This window comes from Biomphalaria glabrata, chromosome 5, assembly GCF_947242115.1.
Source record: "Biomphalaria glabrata chromosome 5, xgBioGlab47.1, whole genome shotgun sequence".
NCBI lineage: Eukaryota > Metazoa > Mollusca > Gastropoda > Planorbidae > Biomphalaria > Biomphalaria glabrata.
In genome coordinates this window covers 52953972-52968079 of record NC_074715.1, presented here as the reverse complement: position 1 = coordinate 52968079, position 14108 = coordinate 52953972, and the positions used below count along the sequence as shown (strand labels likewise).

At 36.3% G+C, this 14108-nt stretch overlaps 1 protein-coding gene across 1 annotated transcript; it reads left to right on the top strand.

Annotated features, from left to right (window-relative positions):
* Positions 1 to 4992: 4992 nt before the first annotated feature.
* LOC129926436 (latrophilin Cirl-like) lies at positions 4993 to 12873 on the top strand. Its single transcript, XM_056030475.1, has 5 exons — positions 4993 to 5047; positions 5384 to 5438; positions 6520 to 6600; positions 9105 to 9273; positions 12647 to 12873. Exons 3-5 carry the CDS (start codon positions 6522 to 6524, stop codon positions 12771 to 12773), a joined length of 375 nt encoding a protein of 124 aa, XP_055886450.1. The 5' UTR covers positions 4993 to 5047; positions 5384 to 5438; positions 6520 to 6521; the 3' UTR covers positions 12774 to 12873.
* The last annotated feature ends 1235 nt before the right edge of the window (positions 12874 to 14108 follow it).

Sequence of the window (14108 nt, the reverse complement as noted above, 5' to 3'; positions counted from 1 at the left end):
AAAGTACAAAAAAAAAAAAAGTAAAAAAAAAAAAGTAAAAAAAAAAAAAAAGTAAAAAAAAAAAAAAGTACAAAAAAAAAAAGTACAAAAAAAAAAGTACAAAAAAAAAAAAAAGTAAAAAAAAAAAAGTAAAAAAAACAGGTAAAAAAAAAAGTAAAAAAAAAAAAAGTAAAAAAAGAAAAGTAAAAAAAAAAAAAAGTACAAAAAAAAAAAAGTAAAAAAAAAAAAGTAAAAAAAAAGGTAAAAAAAAATTTAAAAAAAAATGTAAAAAAATAAAAGTAAAAAAAAAAAAAAGTAAAAGAAAAATGTAAAAAAAAAAAGTAAAAAAAAAAAAAAAAGTAAAAAAAAATTTAAAAAAATAATGTAAAAAAAAAAAGTAAAAAAAAAAAGTAAAAAAAAAAAAAAGTAAAAAAAAAAATAGATAAGTTTAACCCTCAAAATTTGAATTAATATTAATCTATTTTTGTGAAGGTCCCCTTCTTGTGCTGGCCTGGGGCTTTAGTCCCGATTGCCCTCCCTTAAATCCGGCCATGCACTTACCATCGTGTTCCAAGCAGACCCAACACTTTCAATACAGATGATAGCATTGATTAACTACTGGCCGGAGTTTGTGTCTTTGACTGGATGTTTCGAAATATTGCCTAAAATAATAATCTTCGTTTGCTTTAAACTTTTTAGAATGACATGTAGAGAACGTTTCTTTAGCCTCTGTATCATAAGTGATAAGAATCAGAGGTTTCAATAATTTTGTATAGATATTTCAAATTATTAATTTTTAATATAGTTGCATTTTTAAAATGTATAGTAAGTGGGCACACATGATTTCTGTAGTTGTCCTCGGCCCGCATAAAACTCTCCGGAGGTTGCATGTAGCCCTCGGGTCGCAAATTGCCCACCCATATCTAGACTACAACAAATTTGCGTGATCATATTTTTTTTAACCAATTCTTTTTCTTTGGCGCAACTTCATGCTTTTAGCACAAGTCTGGACCAGTTCAAAAGGGTAAGGCGAAGATAGAAGGAGATATCTGGGTGATCGCTTTTTATATACATTTACAAAAAAAAAAGCAAAAAAATAAAACGACCTGAATTCAAACTGGAGAACTAAAGACTCCTCTAGGCAATACACCAACCAATCAAATTATTTATGAAAATAGAAGGTTTTATATTTTTTTATGGTTAGCTTCAAACTTTCATGGGGCGACTAACAAAGTATAACGGGGTCTAATTCAACGTATATCTCCACATCCCCAAGGGCGAGCAACTGGCGCCCTAAACCAGTAAGCTTCGGGCATGAGGGGCTCGTTAGCCTTGATTGGCTACCCATCTAGGAGAAGGAAAAATCTGAATCCAAACCTCTGCTGCCTTGCGGCTATACCCAAACATGGGAAAGGCTTCGGGAGACAACCCTGCGGAAAAATCAGGAGCTGGTGACCCTTAGGCAGATTGCTGCACACTGTGCTGCACTCTGGCAGAACCTGCGGGGCTACTGATCCCAAACTGTATCGGATATTCCGTTCCTTTGGTCACATCAGCTGTGCGGAGAGGGGGGGGGGACTGCTTTGTGGTCGACATCGATCCGGCCATAAACAATGCCCAGGCTTTCATTTCGCTTGTTCGAGATTAATCATGAACCATAGTCGTTTGACGACTGAAGGAGGTTAATGAATCTCCACATCAGTCTAATACAACTTCTTCCAGTTCGAGATACCGAACAAAATAAATTAATTACCAATAAGTTTTTGGTTAACTTTTTAATTGATTCTTTTATTGCCATGTAAAAGAAAATACTTTAGCAAAATTTCCGAAATTGGGTGTGGGAGAAATAACTTGTACAAAACTTTTTACCAGACAGACAGACGAACAGAGTGAGTTGATATAAGCTTTGTAAAAAAATAATGCGTCCAGTGCACATAAACAAGGCAATCCTTTCTAGACGAATGTCATGAGTGAAACTTTTGTTTAAAAACAAACACACAAACCGGTGAGTAATCTAAACACGTGTCTAACCTTTAAACACTTTTATCCTAGAACTAAACCTGCAAACCTTTTCACCTTTAAAAAGTTATTTCATTATTACGTTTAGGTGAAAAAGAAATTACATAATTTAGCTGATTATAATGCGGCGGTATAAATGCATACTTAGAAAGATGAGTATTTATCGGTAGCGTAGTAAGGGATTTACGGGCTCGGGGGGACTAGACCTCTTTAGGAGCCCCGTAATTTTGGCATTTGACATCATGACATGAGAAAATGGCATAATATGTAATGTAAAAACAAATTTCGGAAACTCATTTGGGGGACCCCTTCAAGTGGGGGCCCAGGTGGATTTTCAAATTTGAGCTTCCCCTCCCCCTATCTTATCTTTTCTTATTTTATATGATACAGACGTTACTTTAAAAAAAAAGAAGATGATTACGATAGCCACACACAACTCTTATGTTTGAAAGATACGCTGAGACAGAAAGTTAAACTAAAGGGAGCTAGGTTAAAGCGCTACAAGGAAACCAATAAAAACAAAGAGCATAATGCTCTATTTCAACACAAAAGAAAACAGTTCTTCCGTAAACTAGCTGATAAAGACGCGGAGAATTAGATTAGGTAGAATCCCAACACTGGTGTCAGAAGTGGGATCCGAACCCACGCCTTTACTATTCTACTGGCCTACAATTACCCAAGAAGTCAATGCCTATATTAAATCTTGCCATATATGCTAGATACATGGAGCAAAAGGGAGCACACATACAAGCCCGATACAAACAACAGATTTAAGTGACATGCCATTTGAGAAGATAGCTGTAAATATCATTGGACCTAATCTAATAATATCCGGTAGAGGCCATCGCTACATATTGATTGATAGTTGACATTTGTACACATTATCCAGAAGAAATAACGTGTCCAAAAGAATCTCTTCTGAAGATATGACAGACGCACTCGCAACAATATTTTCAAGAACAGGTTACCCTCGACAAGCTGTACCTCGTCACGCATCTCTGCTCCCAGTACGCTGGCCTGTATAACATGTAGTGGCCAGTTAGATACCATTACCCTACCCGCCTCGCCAGGTCTCAGCTCATACATATATATATATATCACAAATTATTTGAGCGTTAAAAATATAAAGATGACTTGAGGCTACTATTGTGTTGTGTAGATCAGACAATGGTCTTTTAGTACTTCTTTTATTAAAGACTTTTATCTCTGATCTTTATTAAACACTCATAAAACATCCTGTGATGCCGGGTATTCTTATATAGACTCTAAACATCTTTAGAAATTCAAATAATGAAGATCCTTTAATCCAAAATACAAAACTTTAATTCAGGAACTAGGAAGCACTCACAATATATATAAAGTACAAAATTAAAATTACAAGAAAAAAATATCTTCGTCTCAGCTCGTTATAAAATAGATTCAAACAATTGTATTAATTCTACAACTCGAAATTATGCGTCTTGTCTCTCTAAGTTCGTTTACAAACTTTTGGTCTTCCTATTTGGAATCTATAACATGTGGAATATTGAAATCAACCATAACATCTTTTTAAAAATACGTTTTAGACTTTTAACGTAGCCCCTTGGTTATTGGTCTTTATCCATATTTCAATCGGCTTTCTGACACTGGAGTAGTATTGTAATAACAGTTCAAAGTGCCTAGTAACGACTACACTGCTTTAACTTTTGCATACAAAATATTTTTTTCCCATTTCAACAGACAGCAAAAGAAAACAGGTTTTGTCATTTTCCTTTGCTAAAAGGTGAAATTATTTCCAGTGAAACCGTTAAATGTATAAGACTTATTTAAATTCTTTAATTGTGTAATTTATAAAAGCAAATTTTTAAGGGTAAAAAAACGGTTTTCAATACAATCAACTCAAATTCCGCTCCAAAGGACATAACTCCAATCATATTATGACCTGAAAGAGCAGTTCCAGTGAGAACATGCGAGAAAGCTTTATGGGTGCCAGAAGCAGTATTTACACACTTTAAAAAAAACAAAAAACTTTGCTGCTATACTTTCACATTATTTGGGCACAAATACATCTGTGAACAAGGATTTTTCTGTGATAACTAAAAATTGTGTGATCACGGGTCCATTCTGAATGTAATTTGACAGCAGTCGCAAGGCGATGGGAGGACAACATAAAAGAATCGACGAGCCTGCCAGTGAAAGAGGATCTAACTAAGGCCCAGGACAGAGGAATGGAAAAAGACGGTCGACGAATCTTGCAACGGTTTAAAGGTAAAGATGAAGCTAAAAATAGTTCAACAGTTCCGGAACTTTACGCACTAGTGTAAACAGTTAAGTACTTCACATTTAGTACAATTACGGATCTGTGGTAAAATGTTGTGATGTAAAAAGACAATAGCAACATTATTTTTAAATCGTAAAATTGGTTTCAGAAATTTGCTTACTCTTGTTGTAACTCCTCAATTGGGATTGTGAAAATAATGAAAAGTGAATGTACATTACAGTATAAATATGAAGTAAAAGACATTATACACAGCCATCTTATTTTTCCTAATTTTGTAAGTACACACTTATATATATGCGGCCCCCCATTCCCAAATTTGATCTTTAATGCGTCCCTCGATACACAAATGTTGTCCACCCCTGATTAGACTGAAGTGAGGGGCTATCGAGACTGTTATAACGTCGCCAAACACCCATACAAATAAATACCATAATGAATAGTCATACCTTTATTATGGCCTAACCTAAATCGTATTATTCTAGCGATCCTATAGTACTCGTATCCGTATACTAAAAATAACCTTTGACAAAAAGTGTACACTGCGCGCTTAGACGCATTCTAAAATGTGATATACATCCTATGTTTAGTCATACCCTTTTTTTTTTTTAGTATTCATTAAAAAAGGTCCAATTCCTGGTAAGGGAAACTACTACAGGAATTAAAGGAATTAAAAGCAGTGGGTTGTTCTCTCTTTATATAAAATCTGCATTGCATTAGGCTTTTTTAATTTTGAAAGCGTTTGTGCGAAAGTTTAGTAAAGAAAAAAGGTCCTGCATAATAGATTTACGTGTATGTATGTAAATATGGATCTATGAATTTAAATATAAATCTATATGACCAACATAAATTACATTTTAACACATTAGTGTGGTATAAGTTGGAAAATACGCACATATTTTGCCTCTTTAATATTTTCAATATGTTAGAGACAAACGAGTATTTATTCTCTGGCACTGCCAGGGTTGAGTCTCGTTATTATTATTTTTATAATTAGTATTATTATTATTATTATTACTGCTTTTTTCCTTAATAACAACCAATAATAATTTGTAGAAGACTTTAATTTGAATACCAATATCCAATGTGATATAACATTACATATATTTCTTTATTTTTATTTTTTAGCAGGACAATAGTTACACTTTCACAGAAGTAGCACATTCCTTCAGCAGCAGCTAAGGTAACAGGTTCCGAGTTATTATTAGCCTCTACAGCATATCGTTGTAGTATTATCCACATAGTGGAATTAGGTCCTTGTGGTTCTTGAGAAAAAGTGGCTTGTTGCGAGCCTATGTCACAGAATGCTTCTGCGCTTAGTCGAGAGAGGAGCATTCTTGAAGTAAAGTCCCCCTTTTCAGACCATATGATCTATAGGGCAGATTATGTTATTCTAAAAGTCTGTCTAATTTTAGGTGATAGTACTCAACTGATGAAGGTATCTCTAATAGCTTCCTTTTGATTTCCGAGCGCAGAAACTGCCCTAAATTTAAAATCTTTAGCTATGACTTTTTATCTTTGGATGTACTTATCATTAATCTGTACTATTTCTTGTTTACAAATATACAGTAAATAGCAGAAGTAAATCTCAATTGCTTGTTTGACGTAGAGCCTGGTCTGTATAGCAATAGTAGATTCTTATGTAGTAGAAACTGTTATTAATTAGAAAGAGTAGCATAATCACACAAGAAGTCCAATTTCTCATATTCAGAAACTGCTAGCTTTAAGACAGATACCCCATTCTTTCTACCACCTTTTCCAAACTGATCGAGTCAAGTGATAGGATTATAGTGTATTGAGAAAGCTAAAAGCATGAAATTGACATAAACAAATACATATCTGTGGCATTTTACGTCTCGAGAGACGATCTTTTCCCTTTGAAACTTCTTGTGTGACTAAAGAGGCCCATCCTTGATACACAGCTGCGATCACAGGTTGGGCATATATAATCACCAGGCGCCGTTGCATTTTCACCCTTCTTTCTGCTTCTGTTGTGTATGATATCTGGAGTGTATCCACATGGAGAGAGAGCATAAAGGAAGGGTCACAGATTGCAAACAAATACAATTGACAACAATTTCTAATCATACAGATTTATTATTGTTAGCTTTGATCTGTTACAAATTCATTTAAAAGACTGATTCAAACTAATTAATACAATTATACTTTATACATATTTTAATTTTTAAAAAAGAAGTTTTAATGATTGTTGTTGATGTTATTCTAAATTTGCTTGTTTTGTTTTGTTTAATTGTATCATACAGAAATGAAGCACAAAATTTCGACAAGTTTCTTGACATTGCTCTTCTGTCTTCTCATAACCACTGCTGATGCCAGTAACGACAGTAGGTATTTACAATTTAATTTATATGGCGACAGGATTTGTCACAAATAATTGTTGTTTCTTTTTGTCTTTGACATGTATTTGCAACTTAATTCTGTCCCAATTAGATTCAGTCGGCTTTAGTGTACCAAGATTTTGTCACGTTTTTTTTTTCCTTGTCCAATCAGATTTTCCATTTTCTGTGTGTGAACCCTGTAATGTCATACAGACTTGTATTTAATATATAAAGCAGAAAGTAAGGCGTTTGTGTGGGAGTATGTATGTATGAATGTATGTATGTATGTATGTATGTATGTTTGTATGTATGTCCCGAATAAAAATCAAAACCGTTTGACCAATCTTGATAAAACGTGGCATAAATGTTCCTTAGGTGATAGACCGTAGTATGTCTTTAATGTCCCTCCTACAACAAAAGGGCCCTATAAATAGACAAAGAGTATTTCCATTAAAAAACGAAACTTGTTAACAAATCGGGTAAACCCGCTTACACGGTATTTTCTATTTTCTATCTGATATAAATATGTCGTCAGAACGGGTAAACCCAATATCACACTCTACTTTCATTTCATGTTTAACATCCATCTAAATTCAATACATATTCAGCTAGTTCTTAATACTTAGTGTTTTATAATTTTACCTAAAACATCTTTACTGCATTTCAACTCACTGCCAGCGATCACAATTCATTCTTAGGGATGGATGGCTGCCTGGTCGTGCGGTTTGCGCGCTGGACTGTCGTTCAGATTTATCGATGTTCCCGGGTTCAAACCCTGCCCGCTCCTATCCCCCGTCGTCCTGTGGGAGGTTTGGTCTGGGAAGTAATTATCTTCAACTCTGAAGGAACATCCGATACTTGTAAAACATTTTACAAACAAACATTAGGGATATATTGTGTTTTTGTTATGAATTAGATTATCCCTCGCGGTTTGGCGCATTGATACGTGTGGAGACAGGAGATACGAGTGGGCGCATGTGTTAATGCCTGGATAAGAGAAAGATGTTTGTTGATACGATACGATACGGGTGGCACCCACACGTAAACATATAAAATACCTTTTAATTACTCTAATTGCTGTTCAATTGGTCTATATTTGTACAAAGCTTGTATCAACTCACTCTGCCTGTCTGGTAAAAATTTTAAATATGTAATTTCTCCCACTTCCCATTCTTATATCAAGTTGAAAACATTGATAAACTGTTCATTGTGCTTGACAAAACATGAATCTATCAAAAACTTTTTTACAATTTTATAATTAAATAGTAGCGATTGCTTACTTTTCTTTGTATCGAAAAAGGGAAATAAATCGTGCAATAATATATATACTATTATAACCCTATTCGCGACGCAAAAGGGTTAACTGTGTGTGATCAGCTGACATATGTGACAACAGGCCTGTAATACAGTTTAGCGTGCTATATCAAAGGGCAAGGGACAGTACTGGTATGAACTTTGCACGTGAATAGCGCCCGTGTTATGGTCATCTGATCATAAGCCTGCGTGGACCAGAGACACATTGTGTGTAAGAAAGCGGCAGTTCAAGACCGGAGGGCGTTGAGACCGGGATTGTTTGTCAGCCATCAAGTCGGTCCTGGTGCAGTCTTCCAGTGAAGACAGTGAGACAGTAGAGTTGATGAGTTTAGTACAGTGATATCCAGTCTAACGTTGTAGTAGTTGATTGTGTTGCCAATTGTGTCATATTGGCTGTTTTAGTTGACCCTTATTAAAGTACCAGATTATTTGGAGCCTTGTTGTCAAGTTCTTAATGTATTAATGTGTTGTGTTGTGTTTAGCAGTGTTTACAGAAGGCCTGATTAGGAGAGAGAATCGTAACAATACATATGTATAAATATATATATATCTTTTTACCTTCACCTATCCCTTAGTCTGTTGGACCGTTGGGGCACCAGGCAAGATTTGTCGACCGTCTTTCTCCATTCCTACCTTTTTTTTGCCTTGTTTAGAACCTCTCTCAATGGCAGGCCCGTCCATTCTTTAATGTTGTCCTCCCATCGCTTTTTCTGTCTGCCTCTTCTTCTTGCCTGGCACTGTTCCCTGAAGGAAGGTCTTTGCGAGCCCCGTAGATCTTGTAATGTGGCCAAAGGTTTTAAGTTTTCGTCTTTTTACAATAGTTAGCAGGTCGTCATGGGCTCCGATCGCTGTAGTAACCCTGTTTCTGATTTCTTGGTTTGTGATGCGGTCTTTGAATGTGATGCCTAGGATCCTTCTGTAGCATCTCAATTCCATTGCTAGGATCCTCCTCTCAAGCTCTGCATTCAACGTCCACGACTCGCAAGCATATAAAAATGTGGCCATGACCAGAGAGCGCATCAGTCTGATTATATATATATATATATATATATATATATGCTGTAATTGTGTGTGGAGTTCTCCCTTTAAGTTCAGCCCCCTTTTTTTTATAATACATTCCTATGTATCTAAACTAAAATGAAAATTTGTTATATTTTTATTCTAATACCATCCCTACGATTCTTTCTCCCCTGTAGCAAGGACTGGATACGCCTGTGACGGGATGCAGGTCACCCTGTACTGTGACCTGGGTCAAGCTATTAACGTTCTCGACGCTTCTTACGGCTATTTCGGCCCACATTCTTGTGACAATGACCATCAGGAAATAGTCTGTTACAGACCAGTTACAAACGTCATCTCATACTTGTAAGTGTATTTTTGAGCGCCTTAAGTTCGAATAGATTTAAGCAAGAGACTTTCTTAGTGCCGTATTTCTAAGTCTAGGTATAATAACGTGGTCGAGAGGCTAATTGCGCTTGAACTTGGCTTGGCTTGGCTACCTAGAAGGGGGCTCGAGGTTCGACACCCGACTCGGGAAGAGTTGTGTTTACTGAGCGCCTAAAGGCAGCACGGAAAACCAACTCCTAGATACCCCTCCCCCCCCCCCCACTGGTCCACAAATGAGATTGGACCAAAGCGATATGAGCATGCTATAAGCACGAAAGTAGCGCTATATAAAAGCTATAAATATAATATGCAAGTTCTAAATATTTTTCGGGTGCCCTAAGCTATAGCGTGAATTGTCCATAGGTAAAACCGGCCCTGTGCCTTTTACATGGGTGTGTAAAATAAATGAATGTATTAAAGTCGTCCCCCCCCCCTTCATGTTATCTGTTTCCTGGGCCCACGGAAACGGTTCATGTACCCTTAACAAACGCCCTTACATTTCCACAATTTGAGATGAGTGGCGTTCTTAAAGAAAAAAAGTAAAGTTCCCCTTTCGGACCTTGCGATCTATGGGGCTGTTAAGTGGAAAGCACAAAGACCCACTGCCTTTACTTTCACAACTAATGTCTGGCACCGATTAGAATTAGTTTGTGGCAGGGACTACCCTAAAAAATTACGTAATTAAAAAGCACAACCGCTTTATTTAACACTAAATGGTCATGTACCCATTAGAGCTGGCTGGACTCTATAAAGATCTCGAAAGTAAAAATCCCTGTCTTCACTAGGATTCGAGCCCAGAACTACTGTATCGTAAGCCAAGCGCTTTACCACTCAGCCACTGCGTCCTAAAGATCCTGAAGTTAAACAAATAGTATTTTTTACCAGGATTTAAACCCGGGACCCCTCAGCTTAGATCATGACACGATATGTCACGTCCACTGTAGACCCATGTTAGAAACCAATTAGACAGTTAGGGCTCTACATACATTGCTCTTAAATGGGTAATTAAAAAAAGAATAGAAAAACACTTGCTAGAAGAAAATACATTAAAATTTAAATAATTAATGTTTACTATCTTTTTTCTAAAAGCTCCGCCTGGTATTTTGATTTCGATTTTTCATTTTCTAATGAATAAGACAGTAATAAATAGTCTAACCAATTGATTAGTGACCTGTGACGAAAGCAGTAAAAGGAAAAGACCACCATTAAAATGAATGTGAGTTGATTTTAAACTTTTCACTCCCTTTATATGAAAAACTATCCTGTATTATCTAAAGCATCCTTCTATTCTGTACTGTTCTTTGCATTGGTAAGACTAGCTCTGCATTAAAAAAAAAAAAAAAAAGCACCACTTTCAGACCTTGCGGCCTATTGGACAGATGATGTAAAGATATTATGTTTCTATGGCCAACAGTTAACAAGGGTGTAATGGGTCCAGCAGAACGACCAACTGCCTTTACATTCACAACTAATGTCAGGCACCGATTAGAATTTGTTTGTGTCAGGGACTATCCTAAAAATTACGAAATTAAACATTTCTGCCTTTTTCCGAAATTTGAACCCTAGCAGGGCCGGTCTAACAATTACTGGGCCCTATGTGAAAGGGATTGCGCTGGGCCTAGTCTGGGTAGGGATAAGGTTAATAAGTGAAAATTAAGATTTTGTATTAGAAAATAAATTCGTCTTTGCATTTTATTTATTCTTTACTCAGTACAAAATCGCGATCAAATTAACTTTACGAACTATGTACAGTAGCTGGTAGTTTTCCAACAAAAAGCCAAAAAATGTTGCATTTCTTTTTTAAAAAATTGACACAGAATCGGAATTTCCTGTTTTGGTTATAATTCGCTTTATTTTTACATTTTTATTAAATGAAAGAATACAATGCCGTTTTTTTTAATCACTCGTACGATTTGCGTTTTCGATATTGAATGACACCCCGAATGCCAATTCTGTCTATTTTGAAGGTGCATTGTATGATTATTCAAGAGATTTTAATAATTTCAAGAGATTTCCAGGACTTTTTCGTATATTTTGAAATTTCAGGAAATTTCCAGGAGCTCCTGAGAATAAAAAGTTATAATGGTCTAATGAAATAATTTACACCTAGAATTAGGCCCGGGCCCTATGAGATTGCGCTGCCTTCCAGAACCCGAGACAGCCAGGTTATGAAGCCGAGCGCTCGATAAGTTACATCAGCATTATATGTGCACTTTCTTTGACCCTGGCAAAAAAGTTTCACTCAATTGTAATTTAGAAATCGATGTGTCAGTTGGAACAACTAGAAAAGAACTTAAATAGACCCAACGAGGGTAAACGTTTTTTCTCTGCACCAATCTGGACAAAATATGCAGGTAGTAACTGTGTGTGTGTACATGTAAAATACTGCACTCGGTTTAGACCTTTGGAATCAAAGACATTGACGTTATTAATATGGTATACATATTGCAGCATAAAATAATTTTTCTGTGCACATGTATCTATATTTCTATATCAACTGAATCTCTCTGTCTGGTCACATTTCGAATACGTTATTTCTCCCACTTCCCATTCTCGGACCTTGCGCAATTATTTATTTGTTTCTAGCAAAACATTATTATTATTATATTATAGCTTTTATATAGCGCTACTTGCATGCTTGTAGCATGCTCAGAGCGCTTTTGCTCCTATCTCATTTGTGGACCAGTGGGAGGGGGGGAGGGGGTATCTAGGAGTTGGTTTTCCGTGCTGCCTTTAGTCGCTCAGCAAACACAACTCTGCCCGAGTCGGGTTTCGAACCTCTAGCCCCTTTCTTGGCCAAGCCAAGTTCAAGCGCATTTGGCCTCTCAACAACTTGGCTTACGAAAAATACCTATTAATTAATTAATTGGTGGTAATGATGAATTTTGTTTGACATTAAAAATGGAAATAAATCTTGAGTATTGAGTGGTAGGGCTGTATACTGCAGTACTTTCGCTTAGATCAGGGGTTCTCAACCTGTAGGTCGCGACCCCTTGAGTGGTCGATTGACGATTTGTCAGGGGTCGCCTAAGACCATCGAAATATGGATTGTATTTAGTGTATTCTTCTATTGCTGTGTATGTTAATGGGGGGGGGGGTCGCGGCAGAGTGGGGGATAGTAAAAAGAGGTCGCCAAGCTTAAAAGGTTGAGAACCGCTGGCTTAGATTAACTTTGCTGTTTATTCAAAGTTTTTTTTTTGTTTTGCTTTGCTTGTTTTCACCTTTTATGCATTAAAAATTTTTTGCCAAAAAAAGTTTTAATTTCATTTATATTTCCCTAGCATTTTTGTAAATAAACCTAACGATGCCTTGTCTTATTATTTTTATTATATTTCAATATTATATTTTTCAGGTGTCAAGGACGTGTGGCGTGCACTGTGATGGTGGGAAGCAGAACGTTTGAGAACCCTTGTTCCCAAAATCTTTTCAAACGATTGGAGGTTCAATACGAGTGTAAAACAAGCAGCTACTCAACGTAACTCTGAACAATCTGTTCCCTAGTTACAATCTGTTCCCTAGTTACAATCTGTTCCCTAGTTACAATCTGTTCCCAAGTTACAACCTGTTCCCTAGTTACAATCTGTTCCCTAGTTACAATCTGTTCCCTAGTTACAATCTGTTCCCTAGTTACAATCTGTTCCCAAGTTACAACCTGTTCCCTAGTTACAATCTGTTCCCTAGTTACAATCTGTTCCCTAGTTACAATCTGTTCCCTAGTTACAATCTGTTCCCTAGTTACAATCTGTTCCCAAGTTACAACCTGTTCCCTAGTTACAATCTGTTCCCTAGTTACAATCTGTTCCCTAGTTACAATCTGTTCCCTAGTTACAATCTGTTCCCTAGTTACAATCTGTTCCCTAGTTACAATCTCTTCCCTAGTTACAATCTGTTCCCAAGTTACAACCTGTTCCCTAGTTACAATCTGTTCCCTAGTTACAATCTGTTCCCTAGTTACAATCTGTTCCCTAGTTACAATCTGTTCCCTAGTTACAATCTGTTCCCTAGTTACAACCTGTTTCCTAGTTACAATCTGTTCCCTAGTTACAATCTGTTCCCTAGTTACAATCTGTTCCCAAGTTACAACCTGTTCCCTAGTTACAATCTGTTCCCTAGTTACAATCTGTTCCCTAGTTACAATCTGTTCCCAAGTTACAATCTGTTCCCTAGTTACAATCTGTTCCCAAGTTACAATCTGTTCCCAAGTTACAATCTGTTCCCTAGTTACAACCTGTTCCCTAGTTACAATATGTTCCCAAGTTACAACCTGTTCCCTAGTTACAATCTGTTCCCTAGTTACAATCTGTTCCCTAGTTACAACCTGTTCCCTAGTTACAATCTGTTCCCAAGTTACAATCTGTTCCCTAGTTACAATCTGTTCCCTAGTTACAATCTGTTCCCTAGTTACCATCTGTTCCCAAGTTACAATCTGTTCCCTAGTTACAATCTGTTCCCTAGTTACAATCTGTTCCCAAGTGTACACTAGTCTTTGGAAAATGATTCTTTTACCTGTTAAAAGTTTTAGATTTATATTGATCGAATAGTATCTGCTAGAATCTACCATGTACTTTATGTTATTAACTCTAATCTATAGAGTATTAAGCTGCAATTTCTACCCTAGTGCGATTAGACTTTAAACAATGGAATGGGTTTCCTAAATTAACCAGTAAAACCAAAGGCCAGCAGAATTTAAGTCTATACATGCACGACTATAATAACACATAAATAAAGTCTTTCATTAATTTATATAACAGTAATCTCGCCGTTGCAAATGATAAGTATTTTAATTCAAAACAAAAAGTGACCCACAGGGGCCA

Coding starts and splice junctions, on each gene's coding strand:
- LOC129926436 (XM_056030475.1), top strand. CDS start 6,522: ATGAAGCACAAAATTTCGACAAGTTTCTTGACATTGCTCTTCTGTCTT. Junction 6,601..9,104: donor TGCTGATGCCAGTAACGACA/GTAGGTATTTAC, acceptor TCTCCCCTGTAG/CAAGGACTGGATACGCCTGT. Junction 9,274..12,646: donor ACAAACGTCATCTCATACTT/GTAAGTGTATTT, acceptor TATATTTTTCAG/GTGTCAAGGACGTGTGGCGT.